The 24,421-nt window shown below is 48.4% G+C and overlaps 3 protein-coding genes across 3 annotated transcripts in view; 1 reads left to right on the forward strand and 2 right to left on the reverse strand.

Annotated features, from left to right (window-relative positions):
* The window catches only part of LOC141094289 (uncharacterized), a 37,353-nt gene extending 24,249 nt beyond the window's left edge, over positions 1 to 13,104 (reverse strand). Inside the window, exons 1-2 of the mRNA XM_073580126.1 lie at positions 12,966 to 13,104; positions 55 to 234 (exon numbers count right to left, since the gene is read on the reverse strand). Coding sequence (XP_073436227.1) covers positions 55 to 234; positions 12,966 to 13,043 — 258 coding nt within the window. The 5' untranslated portion in view covers positions 13,044 to 13,104. The remainder of the gene's footprint in view (positions 1 to 54; positions 235 to 12,965) is intronic.
* Positions 1 to 24,421, reverse strand: part of LOC141094243 (uncharacterized) — a 1,213,871-nt gene that overhangs the window by 1,181,926 nt on the left and 7,524 nt on the right. The gene's annotated exons all lie outside the window — the stretch shown is intronic.
* Positions 1 to 24,421, forward strand: part of LOC141094226 (uncharacterized) — a 754,752-nt gene that overhangs the window by 324,277 nt on the left and 406,054 nt on the right. The gene's annotated exons all lie outside the window — the stretch shown is intronic.

Genomic DNA, 24,421 nt, shown 5'->3' on the forward strand with positions numbered 1-24,421 from the left:
CCAATCCCTTCTTAGCATTACTGTTTAATGTCCCAGCATTCCCAGCAGTGTCACCTCTCCAGTCAGCAGCTCAATCATCTTGTAGGTTAGTTTTAGGATCTTCTGGTCATTGATGTCCTCATGTTTCAGAGTGTGAGGTGGAGGCCCTGTGATTGGGCTCAGGGGTCTTCCCCATCCCTCAGACACAGGGTCCTGACAGCGCTCACCAGAGGTCTTCTTCACTACTGTGTAATCCTGGTTATGGAGAGACACATTAATAAATCTCACTACAGACATTTCCAGAGTCCTCACCCCTCTAGCCATGACATATCTGGAGAACTCTTGCAGAAGGTGCTATTGATGAGGAAAGGCTGCCATCTGCTGCCCAGTCAAAAATCAAGTGGAACCAAAGTATGCTGGTAGGGTTGCAGGGGGAGAGACCTTGTGTGCTTGACTGGATCAGGTGACCCACAGGAAAGACTTCCTTGTTATAAAAGTCCTGCACGCCCATTCATGAGGATATTTGGCACCAGGGAAGGGAGCGGAGCAGACATGTTCCAGAGACACTGCTGAGACCAGCGTGGCATGCCTCAGTGGGGAGTCTACGCCACCGAGATGTTGGTCACCATCTGGCAAGGTCTGGATTCCCCAGAAGATATCCCCAAAAACAGCTTACAGTCGTCAGAGCCAGAAGCTGCGTACTGCGCTGGTCAAGTCTCCGAGTCCCAACTATGCCTGTCAAGAGCTGATGCTCAGTCCTCTCCGCCTTGAGTCTGAGAGACTTGCGCCGATGGTCAAGCTGAGAAGACCCATGCAGAGACTGCGACAGGAGAGGCACTCCTGCGATTGAGGACCTGTTGAAGCGTCTGTGTACGCGAAACGGCTGTCGTCCGTCTTTCTCCCTGCATGCCTCATGTTATCTGCCCGTCCTTTATTGTGTGACCTTTAATGGTTGAATAAAGAAACACTGCACTGCAAATCTTGGTGAGTGCCGCATCTTTTTCCTTCTTTTATAAATTTAGCATGTTTTTTCTGATGCTGAGCACCGTTATTCCCAGCAGTGTTTTACACACTGTGTGCCTGTGATTGTTCCTCGACTGGTGGATTAGAGCCTTGGTGCCATTCATCTGGGCTTTCTTTGAATTGAAAGACATAACTATCCCCACCCGCTGACTCTCATCCCCCAAAGATAGGGGTCTAAGGGAAAATAACAGTTTACACGGTCCCTGAATGTGCAGAATTGTTCCTTCTCACCGGAGAAGGTATCAGGTAGTTTAACAGAAGATTCAGGAGGGTGCAGAGAAATATCAGTCACCTCAATCGATTTACTGACAGAGGAAGCACCGTGGACTACCTTAACTGTCTCCACAAGCTCACTCTGCACCTACTTCTGAGAAGTAGTGAAGGTCCTATGCTCCACGGATAATGCCTGCATCATCTGTGTCAGGTTTGTCATTTGGTCAGCCAAGGTATGCAGCGAATCCATGACCAGAAGGGAAAAAAAGTGCAAACTTTTTAAATGCAAGGTCAGTGGTAATGTAATGCAGCTGCTCTGCATGTATGTGCAGACTTTACTAGGGGGTGTTGGTGAGAGAAGAGAGGTCGTACCTGCAGCACAGTGCAGATGCACAGTGCCACTAGGTGGCGATAGAGAGTGGTCAAAACGAGCCAAGTAAGTGATGGTCAGTAAGGGTAGTGTTTAAAGGGGAAAATAGAACTTTTGGTCAAATACAAGCCGAGGATCTTAACCAGACAGAAGCAGAAGTACCAGAGACGTGAGATAGAGAACGATGTCAGAGTTGAAACCGAGTCATACACGGAGGGGAATACACACCAGAGTAACACTAAGTCAGGTACAGAGAACACGTCAGACACAAGTATGGGAAGGCAGAGGCAGAAAGAACACTGGGGTATAACGGGTCAGCTGCTCAAGCCAAGGACCAAAGCTATCACTGACAAGGGCTTCCTGCAAGAGCACGAAGAAATAGCCACCCCCAAACCAAAGAGAGGCAGAAATAGTTATCTCTGCCATGACCAGGCCAGAAAAGGAAAAAGCAGAAAGCAAAACCCGACCTGGGTCATGACACAGACCTTAAAGGAGCACCCATGCCTGAATTCCGGTCTGGGCTTTCATGAGGTTGGGGCAAAAGTTAGAGTCTCAGAGAGAGGCTCCAGTTCTCACCCTCATGGTCTTGAGTCATGAAGGGATCACGTCTGAGTCAACACATACTGATTCCGACTGGGTACGGGAGATATGTCAAGAGATCTGGGACATTCAAGGGGAACTGTGCAGCATCAGGGGGACCCTTGCTGCTAATCCTTTAGCTGATCACCCAACCTCACATGAGGGGAGGTCAAAGCGAGAAAGTCACTACTTTCAGAACGTCATGCTGTGTACTTAGCCCATCAGCAGAATGCAAGCGAGTGTTGAACCTGTGGTGGAAGGGGAAACATTTCAAGAGACTGTCCGAATCGAGAAAGGAGATGGGGTGCCCATTAAACTAATGCACCCCACGGTCGTAGAGCATACCATGGGGTTTCAAGCCTCAGAGGGAGAAGAGAATTCTGAGAATATTGTCTCAGGGAGACCCATTATCTGGGTTGAATTCAATGGGCAACGCATTCACTGCTTGATGGACACGGAGGCATATTTCCAGAAGTTGCTTGCTAAAGAAAAGAAAACAGCATCCGACTAGTGGTGGCTAATCAACTGACTATCCCAGGAGCAGGAGTAGTGTGGATGTCTGTCCGGGTGTGCAGGAACGATCTGGGCTGAAAAGGAATAGTGTTGACAAAGGGGTCCAGAGGCAGAGGACTCACTAAAACCCTGGGCATGAATGTGCTAAAAGAAGTGGGACAATTCTTAGCTGAGGGCCCAGTTTAAAACAATTGGACCCGTGCCACACATAACACGGCAAGTAAAAAGGTGTTCCAGCAACAAGTGCTACTCAGCAAAGTTCAGAAGTTACCTGCTGCCTCCCAGTATCACGGCGAAGTACTGATACCACCAGAATCCACAGTGACACTGTCAGTGGGACAGACTGCACTCACTATGCCGTTACTGGCCCATGTATCCTTAGAGGATGTGGACATCCATATTAAGCCTACAGAGGGAGAAGAAGCGATCTCCGGGTTATTGTTGCCCGCACCCTGGCCAACGTGCGAAAGGGACGAGTACCTGTGCGCTGTAAAAATTTAAGTGGAGCAATTCTACAGTTGGTGCCCCGACAAGAAGAGGCCCAAGTTTGTTCAATGCTGGAAGATGTCCCCAGAACTGAAGCTATAGGACTGACACCTGTGGGAAGAGACCCATGTGTTGTGAACTCATTTTCTGTTTTACCTCTGGCTTCTGGTGAGGGTGGTGGAGATGACTGTGTTGAAAGAGGAGTCGTGAGTTCTCCATCCGGGCTCCCTCTGATGGTGACAGCAGGTAATGAAGCTGATCTAAATTGCAGAGACATGCCACCTGAGGAGGAGGACTGTGAGTGGACATCAGGAGTCTCTGACTGGATTTAAGACAGCCGACTCCCTAATTTTGTGCTGGTGATTTTCTCCTGCCATGAGGTTCTGGTTTCCAGTTCTGTTCCTGCCTTCTCAAGCTAAGTGTGCTCTGCTATATTTCACATGAGATTTGGTCTGGTTTACTCAGATTTTGTGGTCAGTCATCCCCTGCTGGGGCTGTGCTGAATTTCCATTCTTATGTCTCTGTTTATGCCAGTTTGCTTTTTGTCCCTGATCAGAGTGGTCTCTTTTTGCTCTGTCTTCAGAATATACCAGAGTGCTGATATAGGGAATTGAAGTCTAGCGACTTCAGGGTTTTTGTTATCAGAAAGTGTTGGACATTTTTTGGCAGGGTTTTGTGCGTGATTGCAGACAGCATCTTTCCTTTCCTGTCCTTTCTAGTTAGTGTGGACCCCATCGTATGCTCAGCCTATTTTTCTATCTGTGTTTGTGTTTTCATCTTGTCTCACCATCAATACATGTTTGGGGGCTGTCTATTGCTTTGGGGTCTGCTCTGGGGCAGTTTAGATTTCCCCTTTTCTTGCTTTAGGCTTATTTAGTTCTCTGGCTGTGACGAGGCGTCTAGGATCATCGTAGGTACGCTCCACGGCTACTGCTAGTTGTGTGGATAGGATCAGGGGTCTGCAATCCGCTTAGTTACCAACCCCTCTGGTTTTCTGGGGCTTAGCTTGTTTTTGTTTTTCCTCCTTGGTGACTCAATCATAACACCCATGGACCTTTGCGGTGTTGCTTGATAGTCAGGAAAACCGAAGTGAACCACTGGCTGGACTTCACCTCTTGGGACAGATGGAGTCCAACCTCACAGAGTTAGATAAGTTGTGCAGGTTGAACAGTTATTACAGTGATATCGAGAGGTGTTTGCACAGCATCAAAATGACTTAGGGTGCATCCATGCTATTCCTCATGCGAGCCCTACAATTACCACTGCTCTCATTCAAGAGAGGTATCGGCAGGTCCCACCTCAGATGTACAAGGAGGTGAAAGAACTGTTGGCTCACATGATCCGCGAGAGTCAGAGTCCCTCGGCGGCCCCCATTGTGTTAGTTTGGAAAAAGGATGGTACTCTGCATGAGTTTCTACATGGACTACAGGAGACTGAAAGAGTGTACTCCTAACCCTCGCCCTGAATTGAGGAGTCCCTATCTGCGTTAGGAAAAGCCAAATATTTTTCTTCACATGATTTAGCCAGTGGCTACTGGCAAGTCCTTGTGGCTGAGAAGAACTGCCAGAAAACAGCATTTATCCTCCCTATGGGCCTGTTCGAGTACAACCTGATGCCTTTCAGACTGACGAATGCACCAGGAACCTTTCAGCGGTTTATGGAAACATGCTTGGCAGGCCTGAACTTTGAAGCCACTTTGATCTATGACATAATCATTTATTCTGCCACGTTTGAAGAGCATCTTCACTGGCTGGAGTGGCTTAGAAAAGTGGCCCACGCCTCCCGACCTGAGAGAACTGTGAGCATTCCTAGTCCTGGCTGGCTACTACTGCAGGTTCATAAGGGACTTCGCCAAGATTGTGGTACCACTCAACGAGAGTTGTTGCGGGGCATGGCTGGGGGAGCCAAATGTCAATGCATTTAATGGGGTACATGACAAAAGGAAGCATTTCAGGCATTGACAGATACCCCAATCTTGGCGTACCCTGACTTCTCACAGCCCTTCGTGCTGTACACAGATGGAAGCCTATAAGGACTGAGGGCACTATTGGCAGAGTTACAATAAGGAAGAGAGCGGGTGATTACGTATGCCAGAAGGTTACAGAGAGACAGAGAAGAATCCGGACAATTACAATTTGTTCAAACTGAAGTTGCTGGCGCTGGAATGGGTCATGACTGAGAAATTCACTGAGTATTTGTCGGGGTTAGAAATACATGTGTGGATGGACAACAACCCTCTGGCCTGCCTAGAAAATGAGAAGCTGGGAGCACTAGAACAGTGTTGGGTTGCAAGGATGTCTAAATACCAGTACAAGATTTCCTAGCGATCCCAGAATACGCACGCAGACCACTTGTCCCGAATCAACCAAGCTGGACTGAAGACAGGTATAGATGAAGAGCTTGAGGGTGATGACATCCCGGATTTTAGGCAGTTTGCCACGACTGTAGTAACCGGTCAGGAGTCTAAAGCAGAGCCCAGACCGATCAAAATTCTTGTCCGTTCAAGGGACGAAAGCATACTGTTACGGGCTGGCAGAACGCACCAAATAATAGAGCAAGTATTGAGGTGCGTTCGCAGCCCGGGGCCCACGTGCAGAGATGGTAACTGCTGATCGGTAATGGCGAACGTTATATGGCGGTACAACAGAGGAACACACAGGGTTAACTCCACCTAGTGTGTACAGGGGCGGATTCTTTTACCTCACAGAGCCGCCCGACCACCAAACACAAATGCCGTAGCCTGTTTATGCTCACAGAGCTCGGCAATGGAAGCGCTAGTGCATAGTCACAGGACTCTACCTCTGAGACACTGGGTTAGAGTCCCTCTAGACACACTAGTGCTCGACACCGCAACTGCGGTGCTAAGAAAAGACGAATAACTTAAATAAAGTGCCCTACGTGCGCACAACACCGCTCTGGCGGGCGCCACTAACCACCCGGACTAGGGCGGAAAGCGCTAGACTTGCGCACAGCGCCGCACTGGCGGATGCAGCCGCTTAATGCGGTACTGAAGGTGCCCAGAGCAGGACGGCACCGTATGCTGCTGAGTGTGGTGCTGTGAGATGTAGCACAGAGGCACAAGACGAAGCCACTAATAGGCGCTGACTCTAAACCCTACAAACATGCGCATCCATCATCACTCATACACATAGCATAAAGAGTCTATACTAGAACATGGCCGAGCGGCCATGCGAACCTTTTATAGCAGCGTCCTTCAGGGACTTTCCAGATGATCCAATCTGAGCTGCTTGAGGACCTGAGCATGTGACCTCCGACCTCCATTGAGCGGTCATCCCACGGGCATGCTCAGTAGGCTGCAAAAAGGACTTAGCCTCTGGAGCTGCTCGCTGCTGGCTAGTGCAGATTGCTAAAGATGAACCAGAGTTGGCAGCAGCAACCAACCTGACAGCACTAGCCTGTGGAAGACGCTGGGATCGACGCCTTTGCTGAGCAGCCTCCTCTGCTGTCGAGACTGAATGGGAGACCACATAAGGCAAGGCTGGGGATTCCTCCTGTGCAGAGGTCGGAATCTGACGCCTAACATTACTCCCCCTCCTAGGGCCCCCTCCCCTCCCTCCTGCCCCTCGCTACGCTCAAAGGCCGCAATGAGCAGGAGAGCATGAATATTCTCCACAGGTTCTCAGGTCCTGTCCATGACCCTTCCAGTCCACCAGGTAATACCTTTTGCCATGCACCACCTTACACCCCACGATGGCATTCACCTCGTACTCGTCCGAAGACATGCCTGATGTCCCGGTAGATGACTCAGAAAACCGGGACATGTGAACAGGCTTAAGTAGGGACACATGGAAGGTGTTGGTGATACCCAGTTGTGGAGGAAGGGCCAGACGGTAGACCACAGGGTTAACCTGCTCAAGGACCTTGAAGTGACCTATGAAGCGAGGCGCAAACTTAGTGGACTCAACCCGCAGCCTGATGTTACGAGCAGAAAGCCACACCAAGTACCTGGAAACAAAAGGTGGGAGGGGGGCTCCGCTGTGCGTCAGCGGAAGACCTCATTCTCTCCTTGGAGGCCCAGATGGCATCCTGAGTGCGGTCCCAAATGTGCCTCCACTGCCCAGTCTGCCACCCTAGAGTGGGTGGACGACATGGGTATGGGCACAGGAACATGCGGATGCTGGCTGTAATTAAGGAGGAATGGAGTCTGACCGCTGGAGTCAGCCACAGCGTTGTTCAAAGCGAACTCCGCCCACGGCAGCAAGGATACCCTGTCATCCTGCCTGGCCGAGACAAAATGTCATAGATATGAGATATGTGACCAGGGTCTGGTTGGCTCTCTCTACCAACCCGTTCTTCTCGGGATGATAGGCCAAGGAGAGATTTATCTCAACGCTGAGCAGCCTACAGAGCTCTCTCCAGAACCAAGACGCAAACTGGGGACCCCAGTCGCTGACAATCTTGTCTGGAATGCCGTGCAGTTTGAAAATATGCTTAATCAACAATGCTGCCAGGCCCTGTGCAGGAGGTAACCGGGAGAGAGGTACCAGGTGCACCATCTTGGAGAAAATGGTTGATGACAACCCAACTGACCGTGCTTCCACTGGACTTGGGCAATCCCACCACAAAGTCCATACCGACCATCTCCCAGGGCCTGTCCGCTACCGGCAAGGGGTAAAGTAGCCCAGCGGGCCGTTGCCAAGGGGACCTATTCTGGGCGCAAGAGACGCACGCCCGAATATAGTTCCTGACGTCACAGGCCATATGCGGCCACCAGTACATCCTCACCAGAAGCTCAGAGGTCGGTTTTTGTTCCAAAATATCCACCCACCCTTGGCGAGTGAACCCAAGAGAGGACCTCCGGTCGCAGATGGGCAGGGACAAATGTCTTGCCCGGAGGTACTGACTCAAGGGCGACCGGAGCCACGGTCCTCAGGCTCTCGGATGGGACGATCAGCCAAGGCTCCTCCTCCTCCGATGACACCACGGAGCGGGAGAGAGCAATGGCACGGACGTTCTTCTCTCTGGAGAGGAAATGGAGGGTGAAGTGGAATCGAGAGAAGAACAAGGACCATCTGGCCTGGCGAGAATTTAGCCGCTGGGCTGTCTGCAAATACACCAAGTTCTTGTGGTCGGTGAACACCTGGAAAGGGTGAAGAGCCCCCTCCAGGACGTGTCTCCATTCCGAGAAGGCCAACTTCATCGCTAGAAACTCCCTGTCCCCGATGGAATAATTCCTCTCCGCCGGTGTGAAGGTCTTGGAGAAAAAGAAGCATGGGTGCTTCCGACCTTGCGTGTCCCTCTGGAACCGGACCGCTACAGCATCCACCTCCAGAATGTAGGGTTTATCTACATTGGGGCGATGTAGAATGGGAGCGGTAGCGAAATGGGACTTAATGGAGGAGAAGGCCTTGGAGACAGGTTCTGACCACAACTTGGGATTTGCACCCTTCTTGGTGAGGGCCACCAAGGGGACTACCAAAGTTGAGAAGTGGGGGATGAATTGGCGATAGTAATTTATGAACCCCATAAAGCGCTGCACCGCTTTGAGAGAATGAGGCTCCTGCCAATCCATCACCGCCTGTAGTTTGGCAGAATCCATGGCCAATCCCTTGGCAGAGATGATATAGCCCAGGAAAGGAAAGGACTCCTTCTCAAACACACACTTCTCCAACTTGGTATATAGGGAGTTTGGCGTAGGAGGTCGAAAACTTTGCAAACATCTCTCCGGTGAGAGTCAATATCTGGAGAGTAGATGAGGATATCATCCAGATAGACTACAACTGAGGTGGTGAGCATACCCCGGAAGATGTCATTTACAAAGTCTTGGAAGACAGCTGGAGCATTACAGAGCCCGAAGGGCATCACCAGGTATTCATAGTGCCTACACCTGGTGTTAAAAGCAGTCTTCCATTTGTCCCCCTCACGGATGCAAATCAGATTTTAAGCCCCCCCACAGATCAAGTTAAGTAAACACTCTCGCTCCCCGTAGCCAAAACTGGGTGCCAACCTAAACCTCAGCCTGCACTGCGACCGCTCCAACCTTTGCTTCGAAAAACGAAGGTCTATGCGGGTGGAGATGGTGATAATCTCCTCCAGGGTGGCGGGAATCTCCCTGGTGGCCAGGGCATCCTATACATGGTCAGCCAGACCACTCCAGAACCGGGACGAGGGTCTTAACTGACCACTCCAGTTCTGAAACCTGCGTCCGGAACTGGATGGCATAATGGCTGACCAGAAACGACCCCTGCGATAATGCCAGCAGCTGGAGCGCAGTATCATGGGTGGCTCGCGGTCCCAAAAAGACCTGCTTCACAGTGCCCAAGAAGTGCGAGGCACTCTGCACCACATGATCACCACGCTCCCACAGCAGTGTGGCCCACTCCAGAGCCCTGCCTGACAAGAGGGAAATAACAAATCCCACTTTAGCCCGCTCGGAGGGGAATCGTGCAGCCAGCAGCTCCAGCTGTATGGTACACTGGCTCACGAAACCCCTACAAGAAGCACTATCAACCATGAACTTCTCAGGTAATGGGAGGCGGGACAAATTCGGGGCAGGGAAGACAAAGGACACACGGGAGACACCCTCCGTGGCTGCCTGAACAGCAACCGGGGTAACATCCACAGCTGAGGCTGAGCGCTCGAGAGCCGCCAACCTGTCCTCCAGCTGCTGGATGTACCGCTGCAGTCACTGTTCGTCCGCCATTACTAGCCAGACCCTGGTGCTAGTATAATGTTACGGGCTGGCAGAATGCACCAAATAATAAAGAAAGTATTGAGGTGCGTTTGCAGCCCGGAGTCCACCGCGCAGAGATGGTAACTGCTGCTCGGTAATGGCAAACGTTATATGGCGGTACAATAGAGGAACACACAGGGTTAATTCCACCTGGTGTATAGAGAGGCGGATTCTGTTACCTCACAGAGCCGCCCGACCACCAAACACAAATGCCGCAGCCTGTTTATGCTCACAGAGCTCGGCAATGGAAGCGCTATTGTAAAGTCACAGGACTCTACCCCAAGACACTGGGTTAGAGTCCCTCTAGACACACTAGTGCTTGACACCGCAACTGCGGTGCCAAGAAAAGACGAATAACTTAAATAAAGCGCCCTACGTGCGCACAACACCGCTTTGGCAAACGCCACTAACCACCAGGACTAGGGCGGAAAGAGCTAGACTTGCGCACAGTGCCGCACTGGCGGATGCAGCCGCTTAATGTGGTACTGAAGGTGCCCAGAGCAGGACGGCATTGTATGGTGCTGAGTGTGGTGCTGTGAGATGTAGCACATTAGCGCAAGACAAAGCCACTAATAGGCGCTGACTCTAAACCCTAAACTCTACAAACATGCGTATCCAAGGGATTTAATGAGTCAGTCACCAGTCTCATGCATCCATCATCACTCACACACATAGCATAGAGTCTACACTAGTACATGGCCGAGCGGCCATGCGAACCTTTTATAGCAGTGTCCTTCCGGGACCTTCCTGATGGTCCAATCCGAGCTGCTTTAGGACCTGAGCATGTGATCTCCGACCTCCAATGAGACATCATCCCACGGGCATGCTCAGTAGACTGCAAAAAGGACTTAGCCTCTGGAGCTGCTCGCTGCTGGCTAGTGCGGATTGCTAAAGCTGAATCAGAGGTGGCAGCAGCAATCAACCTGACAGCACTAGCCTGTGGAAAACGCTGGGATAGATGCCTTTGCTGAGCAGCCTCCTCTGTGGTCAGGACTGAATGGGAGACCGCAGAAGGCAAGGCTCGGGATTCCTCCTGTGCAGAGGCAGGAACCCGACGCCTAACACATACACTTGCAATTGTCCGATCCGGAGCTGGCAAGGCTGAGGAAGTTTGTCACTCTGGTGCAAAGGACTGATCAGGAAGCTAGGGCTGCTTCACCCTTAAGTACCCTGCAGATCTTGGGCCAGTGGAGAAGGCTCTTCTTGAAAGATGGCCTGCTGAGCAGAAAGATTCAACTCTGCATCTTTAGAGGTCCTGATGATTGACTATCTGATGATCGGAACTTCATATAATGGCTACGGGTATTGATTGGTGATGACTGATCACTTCATCAAGTTCATGGTGGTGACTCCCACCCTGGATCAGACAGCCGAAGCTGCAGCCATAGCCATCTGTCAGAATTTCATTGCATATATGGATGCCAGAAGCAAATTCATTCCAACCAAGGGGCCTGTTTCCAGAGACAAATGATGGCTGAACTGTGTTGTATCTAAGGAAATGACAAATCCAGACCCTAGTTAAGCAGAAGTTTTGGGAAGTTGAATATTCAAATCGATCCCCAGTGTCAGGAGGACAACTTCAGCCAGGGGATTGTGTATTGGTGTAGGCCACACGACCTGGGAGCAAGTTGGATCATCGCTGGGAGGCGGTACCCTACCGAGTGGTAAGGAAGATTCACCCGAATAACTCAGTCTACAAGATAAGCTGCGACCCTGCTCTTCTGAAGCAGAAGACCGTAACAAGGCTGGGTTCCCAACAGAAGTGGCTGAGGTCACGCAAAGCGGAGTCTTAGAGGAAGTGAAAGAATTCCTTGCAAGGCCGATGAGTTCACTGGAGACACCGTTGCTGCTCTCGAGTGGGAGAGAAAACTAACTTGGAGTCAGTTTGCCACCTCCAGTAGCTGAGTCTCCAGGTACCCCAGACGTGCCTCTACAGGAAGAGCTCAGCAGTACTGAGATGGTCAATGCCGGAATTCCCCTGTCTGTTCCCACATACATCAAGAAACCAAGGAGTTCAACTGTTGGCCGACCTCAGCCTACCTGTGGGGAAATTTCAAACTCGAAAGAATTACACTCACATGAGGACTGGCGAGCAAAAAGGGGGGAGGAATGTAACAAGTAGCCATCACATATCTGGAGGACACTCCCAGGATGTGCCATTGATGAGGAGAGGCTGCCATCTGCTTGTCAGCTGAAATGAAGTGAAACCAAAGTATGCTAGAATGTTTGCAACTGGAGTGAACTCATATACTGGACTGGATCAGGTGACCCACAGGAAAAACTTACCTGCTATAGAAGCTCTGTGCACTCATGCATGAGGAAATTTGGTGCCAGGAAAGAGAGTGGGGCAGACATGCTCCAGAAACACCGCTGAGACCAGTGTTGCAGGCCTCAGGGGATGTCTACGCCACCTTGGTGTTGTTCACCGCTTGGCAAGGTCTGGATTCCCCAGAAGATATTCCCAAGAATGGCTTACACTGGTCAGATACAGAAGCTGTGCCCTGCGCTGGTTAAGTCTCTGAGGCCTGACTATGCCTGTCAAGAGCTGATGCCCAGTCCTCTTTGCGTTGAACCTGAGAGACTTCCGCTAATAGTCAAGCCGAGGAGACCCGTGTGGAGAATGTGACAGGAGGCACGTCAGCGATTGAGGAGGAACGGTGCAGATAAGCGGGGCAGTCACTTCCAGTTATCAATGGTCAGCTGGGATTAGGAGTACAGATTGGGAGGGGGCAGGTTGGTGCGTGGGAGGCTAAATGTGCTTTAATAGACTGCATGAGGAAGAAACTTGCGGCCTAGCGGGAAAACCCGGTGACCCCCGCTAGGGCCAAAGCTTTGAGTGAGAACTCACTTGGTGACTCTCAAGAATGGGCGCACCACCTTTGTGAAAAGGACACAAGCGTTACGTAGTGAAAGACTTTCTTGTTTATTCTAATCCTGTTGTTATTCCCTCTACTGTAAAATTGCATAGCTACTAACACTTATTGTTTAAACGTTACTGTTGTATATAAATAGCATTATATCACCCCCTGGCTGTTTCCGCCTCGTGATATCTGCTCGTTGCATCCAGACTCCTGCATTACAATGTAATTTGATATCAGAATCTCTCACCTCTCCAGTAATCCAGAAGAGGATCTCTAGGGTGAGGTGTAACATCCTCTCCGCCATCTTGTCTCTGTCCATATCCATCCTTGAAGGGTCAAGGCAGATTTTGTAGTAGATGTCAATGTAAAAGATAAAATTTATCAGGAACCTGAATGGAAAGAAGGTGAAATTATGTACATTCATACAAAATACTATGGAAAAAATGAACACATTACTGCGTTGGTGCTGCTAGCTGAGAGCAATAACCTGATGTGTAAAGTTCAGATTGTAACACCATTACAGACACCTCTTCATGGTCTTCCCTCTCACTCCATGCAGGGACACCGACATATTCATGGCCCCAGTCACGCAGTGGTCCCCGGCATGTTCCCTGCTTCCAGGCCTGTGTCTGCGCACCGCACCTCTCAGTGCGCGCTCCCGTGTTCTTAAGGGTGCTGCTTTTCCACATAGTAAAATGCCTCCAGACAACAGCTGGGAGGCATTTAGTTTAAGAGTACACCTGCAAGATGGATCCCAACCAATAGCTGGGAGGCAACTTGTTTTAAAGGCACCCTCCCCAATAGGGTGATGTCAAGCACTACAGTGAATTATTAGTATGTGAGGGGGTATCTGAGTGAAATTGTGAGTTCCCCTGGTACTGATGTGGCCAATGTCCTGAACCCGTAGTCCATGGTCATTGTGCGGACAGTCCTGAATCCGAAGTCACTGATCCTGGTGAGGCCAGTTCAGGAACCTTGTCCTTGGTCCTAGTGAGGCCAGTGCCTGAACCTTGTCCCCCAATCTGTAAGTGGCCAGTCCCTGAATCAGTATCCGAGACCTGTGTGTCTGAATGTGTGATATCAGAATCCCCCGTATACCCGGACTGCTACAACCAGTATCCGAATTAGGCAGGGGTCACACTTGCGAGTGTGATGCGAGAAACTCGCACGAGTCTCTCGCATCAATACCCGGCACTGCCGCCGGCACTCGGGACTGGAGTGTGCGGCTGTATGTATTTCTATGCAGCTGCACATTCCGGTTCCGAGTGCAGGCGGCAGTGCCATTTATTGATGTGAGAAAGTCGTACATGTTTCTCGCATTACACTCGCTAGTGTAACCCCGGCCTTAGTCTGTGTCAGTAACCACTCTATAGAGGATCCAGAATTTAGTAGTCTGAAAGGAGCCCTAGTCCTATCCGTGTCTGCGTACCTGACCCCTGGGGTAAGCAGCTGCAGTACCGTGGTACCTGGTGGCTACCTGCAGCCAAGTCTTACTCCATCATCAGGAGCTCCAGTAAACACCTGGTAGCCCGCTACACCCCTCCTAGCTAAGCCCAGCACAGTGGGTCCAGGAACCATATGCGCAACATGCGTGCGTAACACAGAAATCAAATATCTTTCTTCAGTTGGGATCACAAAAAAGTTAAAAATGATTATAGATTAAGGGAATATTGAATAATACAATTCAATACACGGCCTATTGGTTTCTGCTGGAAATCCAAAGAGAAAGCAGGACAAACTATGTATAGCCACCACGGCAAAATTCCTGACATGCCCACAACTGCACCCATAGCTAGACCCATTTACCATTTTTTCCTACCCTGGCCGGAGGAGATATCAGAAGGAGGCATGATGGCAGTCAGGGACATTCAGCAGAGTGCCTGCGATGACAGGACATAGACCCAAATCTGGGGCTGTTCTGCTGTATTCGGGATGGTTGGGACCTATGGATTTATTGTTCATTCCTTCATAGTTGTAGCAGCCAGAGCTTTTTCATTTTTACATAAGGTTCACTATAAAAGGTTTTGTGTTGTGAACTCCCTTGCTCGAATTTCTGAGCCGAAGCTCCCTTTGCTCCCTCTGGTGGTTACTGAGAGTAGTGGAGCTGGCCAGGTGGATGGAGGTTCTACACATGACGATGATAATTGGGAATCTGGGATTGCTGGCTGGGAGCATATAATGGAGCTGGCTGCTCTTGAAGGTTGCTGGTGATTTTTCCCTCAGTGTGTATTTGGAGCTCTTTTGTCCCCTGCCTGATCTGCATGTTCAGCTAAGTGATTCTTTTGCTAATCCTTTGCATCTAATCTGGTTGTGTCTTTTTTTTGCTTTCTGTTTTGCTGCTAGGGTTCAGCGTGCTCCCTGCTGGGGGCAGCGCTGGGCCCTGCTTCATATTTTGCAGCTTGTTCAGTCCCCTGTTATGTTAGTATCTTTTTGCTTGCTGCCAGTTTATACCAGAGTGCTGATCTAGCGGGGGTGAGATCGTGTGATCTCAGGTTATTTTGTATATCAGAAGTGTTGGACTTTTTCAGGGTTTTGTGCGTGATTGCAGACAGTATCTTTTTCTGTCCTGTCCTGTCTAGACAGCTTGGGCCCCACTGTTTGCTCAGTCTGTTCTCTGCCTGTGTTTGTGTCTCATCTTGTCTTACCGACAATATATGTTTGGGGGCTGTCTATTCCTTTGGGGGATCTGCTCCGGGGCAGTTTACATTTCATCTTTCTGTCTTTAGGCTTAGTTAGTCCTCCGCCTGTGACGAAGCATTTAGGGCATCGTAGGAACGCTGCACGGCTACTGCTAGCTGTGCGGATAGGATCAGGGATCTGCAATCCGTTTAGTTACCAACCTCTCTGGTCTTCTGGTAGCTTAGCTTGTTCCTGCCATGCTCCTCGGTGACCCATTCATAAGAGAATCACCAGCCTAACCGCAGAATCTAGGGTACTCAAAAGAAGGAAAGAATTGTAAAAAAAAAAAAAAGTGTCAGAATTTTTTTCTATATATTTTTTCTTCTTTTTCTCTGGGGCCGTAGGAGGATTTTTTTTTTCTTTAATGGAGACTAAGCAATTATCTGATTGTGTTGAGCATCTCACTGCTGAAGTGCGGGGAAGTTCTGCCTATCTCGCTCAATCATCTGCTGTAGAACCAAAAATCCCTACTCCTGATGTGTTTTCTGGGGATCGGTCTAAATTTTAGAATTTCAAGAATAACTGTAAACTATTTCTTGCCTTGAAGCCTAATTCATCGGTGAGCTCGGTGCAGCAGGGTAAAATTGTCATCTCATTGCTGCACGTCGATCCCCAGGATCGGGCTTTTTCTCTGACACCTGGAGATCCTATTCTGGCTAATGTGGATGCATTTTTTCAGGCCCTGGGGTTGTTGTATGATGAACCTAATACTATTGATCAAGCTGAGAAAAACTTATTGGCATTGAACCAGGGTCAGGATGCTGCGGAGTTATACTGCCTAAAGTTCCGAAAGTGGGTGGCCCTTACTAAATGGAATGATGATGCCCTAGCAGCTCTCTTTCGGAAAGGTCTGGCAGAAAACGTAAAAGATGGGTGTGGGATTTCCTGTCCCCTCTGGTCTTAACGACTCCATGTCATTAGCCATTCAAATTGATCGACGTTTACGTGAACGTAAAAGTACACGAGAGGCGGTGCTGTCTTTTGAACAAACTTCTGAACCCATGCTGTCATGATCTGAGTTTGATCTGACAGATTTAATGTATATAGTGAACTTTTTTCCTTTGGCTTGGTGCCAAAGTGGGTTGATTGCCCCCGGTGGCCATTAGGGTCATTACACGTGGTGTCATTTGGTCTAAGTTACCCCGGTGGTGGTTCGTGGTATTACACTTTAGTTAAAGTGCACATTTATCATGCAGGTGTGATTGCTGGCTCTGCTATAAAAGAATCACAGGTGTTGCAATCAGAGTTGTTGATAGTTGTTCATTTGCAACCAACCTTGGTGGAGGAAGGAGCTGAAGAGAGCTCCTTGCAACACGGTCTGAGCCCTGTTGTGGAAGAAGTCAGAGGGGATTTCCTTGCAGCTCTGACAGAGCTTGGCAGCAGCATTTCAGGAGGAGAGCTGCATTCTGGTGGTGGACTCTGTGCTGGAGCTTTAGCACAGAGAGCTAAGTATTTCTTTATCACTGTTTGTGACTTTCCTTATGTGTGTTCTAGTACAGTGGTGGGATTAGTTTCCGCACCGACCAATTCCCTAGTGAGGGACCAGGTGCAAGGTGAGTCAGGGTTTCTAGGTTCCTGATCGGCGCCCGGTGCGGAACCGGCATAGGGACTGTTGAGGAGTGCAGGGTCACTGGCTCAGTGGAGTGCAGGAGGTCTCCACGTCCCCATTCCCTAGTGCAGGGCCCACCACTGTAATTGTTCCCTGTGTTTACCCTTATTATTTAAATTCGCCAGCTGGAGGCTGGGTGTTGTGAGTTCACTTTCCCCTTCATTACTGAGGCCCGAGGAACTCCCTCTTCTGGTAAAGAAAGGTAGTGAGCCTGATTATCAAACACCTGAGGCTGATGATGATGACTGGCTGAGTGGAGTTACTGACTGGATATAAGGCTGCCGATGCCCTTCTGCCCTGCGGGTGATTTCTCTGTGGGATCCTTGGAGACCAGTCTGAATTCCTGCTCCTCTAAAGCTAAGTTTGCTGCTCGGCCTTTTGCATTGGTGCTTTGACTTTGTTTTGCTTTGTTTTTCTGGATTTCTGCCATTCCCTGCTGGGTGTGCTGAATTCCTTTAGCTCTGTCTTCTGAAAATACCTGAGTGCTGATTTAGTTTTTGAAGCCTAGCTGCTTCAGGGCCTTTTTCATATCAGCTTGTTGGCTTATGTCTTTGATAGGGTTTTGGCAGATTGCAGACAGCAGCCTTCCTGTCCTTTCCTATCTAGGTAGTTTTGGGCCCCATCTTTGCTCAGTCTATCTTTCTGTCTGTGTTAGTGTTTTCATCTTGCTTCACCGTCATTATATGTTGGGGGCTGCCTATTGCTTTGGGGTCTGCTCTGGGGCAGTTTAGATTTCCCCTTTCTTTCTTTAGGCCTATTTAATTCTCCGGCTGTGATCGAGGGGTCTAGGGCATCATAGGAACCCCCCACGGCTACTGCTAGTTGTGTTGATAGGTTCAGGGGTCTGCAATCTGATAGTTGCCAACTTCTCTGGTTTTCTGAACTTAGCTTGTATTTCTGCTTTTGCCTCCTACGGTGACTCATTCATAACAGAATCACCCGCCATACCGCAGATCCTAGGGTACTCAATAGCAGGAAAGAATTGTAAAAAAAAAAAAAAAAAAGGTGTGTATATTTTTTCCTCTATACCTCTGAGGCCGTAGGGGGAATTTTTTTCTCTCAATGGAGATAAAGCAATTGTCTGATCGTGTGGAGCAGCTCGCTGCGGAAGTGCGGGGAATTTCCGCCTACCTTGCTCATTCACATGCTGCTGAACCAAAGATTCCTACACCTGATGTATTTTTTGGGGATCGGTCTAAATTTTTGAATTTCAAAAATAATTGTACATTTTTTTTTGCCTTGAAGCCTAACTCGCCAGGGAGCTCCACGCAGCAGGTTAAAATTGTCATCTCTTTGCTGCGTGGCGATCCCCAGGATTGGGCGTTTTCTTTGAAACCAGATGATCCTATTCTGACTAATGTGAACGCATTTTTTCAGGCCTTGGGGTTGTTGTATGACGAACCTAATGCCATTGATCAGGCTGAAAACACCCTGCTGGCATTGAACCAGGGTCGTGATTCTGCAGAATTGTACTGTCAAAAATTCCGAAAGTGGGCAGTACTTACTACCTGGAATGATAATGCCTTGGCTGCTCTCTTTCGGAAGGGGTTATCAGAAGCCGTAAAAGATACTATGGTGGGATTTCCTGTTCCCTCTGGTCTTGACGATTCTATGTCATTAGCCATTCAGGTTGATCGGCGTTTGCGCGAACGCAAAGCTGCACGAGAGGTGTTGCCACCTGTTGAACAAATGTCTGAACCTATGCAATGTGATAGAGTTTTTTCCAGAGAGCAGCGTCAGGAGTTCAGAAGGCGTAATAAGTTGTGTTTTTTCTGTGGAGATGCCTCGCATATTATTTCTGTCTGTCCTAAACGAGAGAAACGCTTTGCACACACGTTTTCTGTTGGGGGTGTTCAACCTAAGTTTCTTTTGGCTATTACTCTGATCTGCTGCCTGTTCACATTTTCCGCCAAGGCTTTTGTGGATTCGGGAGCAGCCCTAAACCTAATGGACTTGGATTTTGCTAAACGTTGTGGATTTCCGATGACACCTCTGCAGACGCCTATCCCTTTGAGGGGGATTGAGGCTACTCCTTTGGCTAAAAATAAACCTCAGTTTTGGACCCAGGTGGTAATGCGGGTCACCCCAGACCATCAAGAAAATTGCAGATTTTTGGTGTTGCATAATCTGCATGATACTATTGTTCTGGGGTTTCCCTGGTTACAAATTCATAATCCAGTTTTGGATTGGAAATCTGTGTCTGTGGTGAGTTGGGGTTGTCGGTGTGCCTTTAGTGAGGCTCCGGTGTTTTCCACCTCTCCTCAGTCGCATGATGTTCCTGATTATTTGGCGGACTTTTATGATGTATTTAGTGAGAACGAGTCTGCGTCTCTGCCTCCTCATAGGAGTTATGACTGTGCAATTGAACTGAGCCCGGGGTGTAAATTTCCCAAGGGTCGGCTCTTCAATTTATCTGTACCCGAGCACGAGGCTATGCGATCCTATATTAAGGAGGCGTTGGAGAAGGGTCATATCAGACCATCCTCGTCACCCTTAGGTGCCGTTTTTTTTTTGTAGCCAAAAAGGATGGATCATTAAGACCTTGTATTGATTATCGTGCCCTCAACAAAATTACTGTTAAATATCAGTACCCGTTACCCCTGATTTCTGATCTATTCTCCAGAGTTAAAGGTGCTTGCTGGTTTACCAAGCTTGACCTCAGGGGGGCGTATAATCTTATTCGCATTAAGCATGGGGATGAATGGAAGACGGCGTTTAATACTCCGAAGGGACATTTTGAGTACCTGGTGATGCCTTTTGGGCTCACTAATGCCCCTTCTGTCTTCCAGTGCTTCATGAACGATATTTTCCGAGATTTTGTCGATAAATTTTTGATTATCTATCTGGATGATATTTTGATCTTCTCCAAGGATTGGGATTCTCATGTGGAACATATTCGGACTGTGTTCCGGATCTTGAGGGAGAATTCCCTGTATGTCAAAGGATCAAAATGCCTTTTGGAGTACAGAGGATTTCTTTTTTGGGATTTATTTTGTCCCCGTCAACTATTGAAATGGACCCGGCCAAGGTACAGGCCATTTACGATTGGGTTCAGCCCACTTCTTTGAAGGCCCTCCAGAAGTTTTTGGGTTTTGCTAATTTTTATCAGAAATTTATAGCAAAATTTTCTAGTATTGCCAAGCCATTGACTGATTTGACTAAGAAGGGTGCTGATGTGTTAAATTGGTCTCCGGAGGCTGTTTCTTCCTTTCAGGAGCTGAAGCGAAGATTCACCTCCGCCCCGGTTTTGCGGCAACCTGATGTCTCACTTCCATTCCAGGTAGAGGTGGATGCTTCTGAGATTGGTGCAGGAACTGTTTTGTCCCAAAAGGATCCTGTAACATCTAAAATGAATCCCTGTGCTTTCTTTTCCCGAAAGTTCTCTCCATCTGAACGTAACTATGATGTGGGGAATCGGGAACTGTTGGCCATGAAATGGGCATTTGAGGAGTGGAGACATTGGTTGGAGGGAGCTAAGCATCAAGTCGTGGTCCTCACTGACCACAAGAATTTGATTTACCTAGAGTCGGCTAAGCGCTTGAACCCTAGACAGGCTAGGTGGGCCTTGTTTTTTACACGTTTTGATTTTGTGGTTTCTTTTCTTCCTGGAACGAAGAATGTCAAGGCAGACGCCCTCTCTAGGAGCTTCTTTGCTGATTCTCATGTGGTGACCAAGCCTGCTACCATCTTAGGCGAAGGGGTAGTGCTTTCTGCCATCTCGCCCGATTTGAGACGTGCTCTGGAAGAGTTCCAGGAGGACAAACCTGAGCGTTGTCCCAGTGGAAAGTTGTATGTTCCTGACCAGTGGAAGAAGAGAGTGATGTCTGAAGTTCATTGCTCTGCTTTGGCTGGTCATCCAGGTATTTTTGGTACTAGAGATCTGGTGAGTCGGTTTTTTTGGTGGCCCTCCTTGTCTCGTGATGTCAGGAATTTTGTGCAGTCCTGTGGGACGTGCTCCCGGTTTAAATCGTGTTCTCGCTCTAGTGGGTTGTTGATGCCTTTGCCTGTCCCCAAGAGGCCATGGACCCATATTTCAATGGATTTCATCTCTGATATGCCTGTCTCTCAAAGGATGACTGTTATTTGGGTGATTTGTGATAGGTTCTCTAAGATGGTTCATCTTGTACCACTCCCTAAGTTGCCGTCTTCCTCTGAGTTGGTGCCCCTGTTTTTACAACAGGTGGTTTGTTTGCACGGGATTCCTGAGAACATTGTATCTGACAGAGGAGTCCAGTTTGTGTCTAGATTTTGGAGAACTTTCTGTTCCAGGCTGGGAATTCAGTTGTCCTTCTCCTCTGCTTTTCACCTTCAGACCAATGGGCAGACAGAGAGAACAAACCAGACCTTGGAGTCATATTTGAGATGTTTTATTTCTGCTGATCAGGATGATTGGGTTTCATTTTTGCCCTTGGCCGAATTTGCTTTAAATAATAGAGCTAGTTCTGCCACTTTGATGTCACCTTTTTTTTGTAACTTTGGGTTTCATCCTCGAATTTCTTCAGGGCAGGTGGAGCCCTCTGCCTGCCCAGGTGTTGACACTGTGGTGGAGAGAATGCACCAGATCTGGGACCAAGTGGTGGATAAGTTATCTCTCTCCCAGGAAAAGGCCCAGCGGTTTTCCAACCGACATAGGACCATTGGTCCCCAGTTTAAGGTTGGTGATATGGTGTGGTTATCATCAAAAAATATTGCTATGAAGGTGGCTTCTCCTAAGTTTAAGCCTAGATTTATTGGACCTTACAAGATTGTGGAGATTATTAATCCGGTCTCTTTTCGTTTGGCTCTTCCTGTCACATTTAAAATCCATAATGTGTTCCATAAATCTTTGTTGAAGAGGTTTGTTGAACCTGTTGTTCCGAGGGTGGCACCTCCAGACCCTGTATTGGTTGAAGGTAACATGAAATATGAGGTAGAGAAAGTACTGGATTCCCGTCTGGCTAGACGGAGACTCCAGTATTTGGTTAAGTGGAAGGGTTATGGTCAGGAGGATAAGGTACTGGGGGAGGTACTGTTGTGAGTTCATTTTCCCCTTCATTACTGAGGCCCGAGGAACTCCCTCTTCTGGTAAAGAAAGGTAGTGAGCCTGATTATCAAACACCTGAGGCTGATGATGATGACTGGCTGAGTGGAGTTACTGACTGGATATAAGGCTGCCGACGCCCTTCTGCCCTGCGGGTGATTTCTCTGTGGGATCCTTGGAGACCAGTCTGAATTCCTGCTCCTCTAAAGCTAAGTTTGCTGCTCGGCCTTTTGCATTGGTGCTTTGACTTTGTTTTGCTTTGTTTTTCTGGATTTCTGCCATTCCCTGCTGGGTGTGCTGAATTCCTTTAGCTCTGTCTTCTGAAAATACCTGAGTGCTGATTTAGTTTTTGAAGCCTAGCTGCTTCAGGGCCTTTTTCATATCAGCTTGTTGGCTTATGTCTTTGATAGGGTTTTGGCAGATTGCAGACAGCAGCCTTCCTGTCCTTTCCTATCTAGGTAGTTTTGGGCCCCGTATTTGCTCAGTCTATCTTTCTGTCTGTGTTAGTGTTTTCATCTTGCTTCACCGTCATTATATGTTGGGTGCTGCCTATTGCTTTGGGGTCTGCTCTGGGGCAGTTTAGATTTCCCCTTTCTTTCTTTAGGCCTATTTAATTCTCCGGCTGTGATCGAGGGGTCTAGTGCATCGTAGGAACCCCCCACGGCTAATGCTAGTTGTGTTGATAGGTTCAGGGGTCTGCAATCTGATAGTTGCCAACTTCTCTGGTTTTCTGAACTTAGCTTGTATTTCTGCTTTTGCCTCCTACGGTGACTCATTCATAACAGCTGGGTATCCAGTTTTACGTGTACTTCTTAAATTCGCCAGCTGGAGGCGGTGTATCCGGCTGCACGTTCCATTATTATTTAAATTCGCCTAGCTGGAGGTGGCGTATCCAGGGTCACGTGTGCCATAAATTCGCCCTGCTGGAGGCGCTGTGTCCAGTCACACGTTGATCGTTACACATGCAATGTGATAGGGTTTTGTCTAGGACGCAACGTCAAGAGTTTAAAAGGCGTAATAAGTTATGCTTCTTTTGTGGGGATGCCTCTCATGTTATTTCTGTCTGCCCTAAATGAGAAAAACGTTTTGCTCACGCATTTGTGGTGGGCAGTGTACAGCCTAAGTTCTTGTTGGCAGTTACCTTGATCTGCTCCTTGTCTACTTTTTCTGCTAAGGCCTTTGTGGATTCAGGAGCAGCTTTGAATCTGATGGATCTTGACTTTGCCAAGCGGTGTGGTTTCCCCATGGTACCCCTGAGAACCCCTATTCCCTTGAGGGGGATTGATGCTACCTCTTTGGCAGAGAATAAACCCCATTTTTGGACCCAGGTGGTAATGCGGGTGACCATCAAGAGAATTGTAGATTTTTGGTGTTGCACAATTTACATGATACTATTGTACTCGGTTTTCCTTGGTTGCAAACCAATAATCCTGTTTTAGATTGGAAATCTCTGTCTGTGGTGAGTTGGGGTTGTCAATGTGTTCTTAGTGACACTCCTGTTTTCTCCACCTCTCCCCAGTCTCAAGATGTTCCTGACTATTTGGCTGATTTTTCTGATGTATTTCGTGGGAGTAAGTCTGCGTCTTGGCCTCCTCATAGGAGTTATGACTGCACAATTGAGTTAATGCCCGGTTGTAAATTTCCCAAGGGTCAGCTTTTCAACTTATCTGTACCTGAACATGATGCTATGCGATCTTATCTCAAGGAATCATTGGAGAAGGGTTATATCAGACCATCCTCTTCGCCTTTGGGTGCTGGTTTTTTCCTTGTGACCAAAAAAGATGGCTCATTAAGTCCATGTATTGACTATCATTCCCTTAACAAGATCATTGTTAAATATAGGTACCCGTTACCCCTGATTTCTGATTTATTTTCCAGAGTTAAAAGTGCTTGTTGGTTTACCAAACTTGACCTCAGGGGCATATAATCTAATTCGCATCAAGCACAAGGATGAATGGAAGACGGCGTTTAATACTCCGGAGGGACATTTTGAGTACCTGGTGATGCCTTTTGGGCTCACTAATGCCTCTTCCAATTTTTATGAACGGTATTTTCCAGGACTTTGTGGATAAGTTTTTGATCATTTATCTGGATGATATTTTGATTTTTTCCAGTGATTGGGATTCTCATGTGGAACATGTCCTGACTGTGTTCCGGATTTTGAGGGAAAATACTTTGTATGTTAATGGATCGAAATGTCTTTTTGGTGTACAGAGGATTTCGTTTTTGGGATTCATTTTGTTCCCGTCTGCTATTGAAATGGACCCGGGCAAGGTACAGGCCATTTATGATTGGGTTCAGCCCACTTCTCTGAAGGCTCTTCAGAAGTTTTTGGGTTTTGCTAATTTCTACCGTAAATTTATAAGTAATTTTTCTGGTATTGTTAAACCTCTGA

Source organism: Dendrobates tinctorius, unplaced genomic scaffold (assembly GCF_039654945.1).
Source record: "Dendrobates tinctorius isolate UK_male_01 unplaced genomic scaffold, ASM3965494v1 ptg000063l, whole genome shotgun sequence".
In the NCBI taxonomy this organism is placed as follows: domain Eukaryota; kingdom Metazoa; phylum Chordata; class Amphibia; order Anura; family Dendrobatidae; genus Dendrobates; species Dendrobates tinctorius.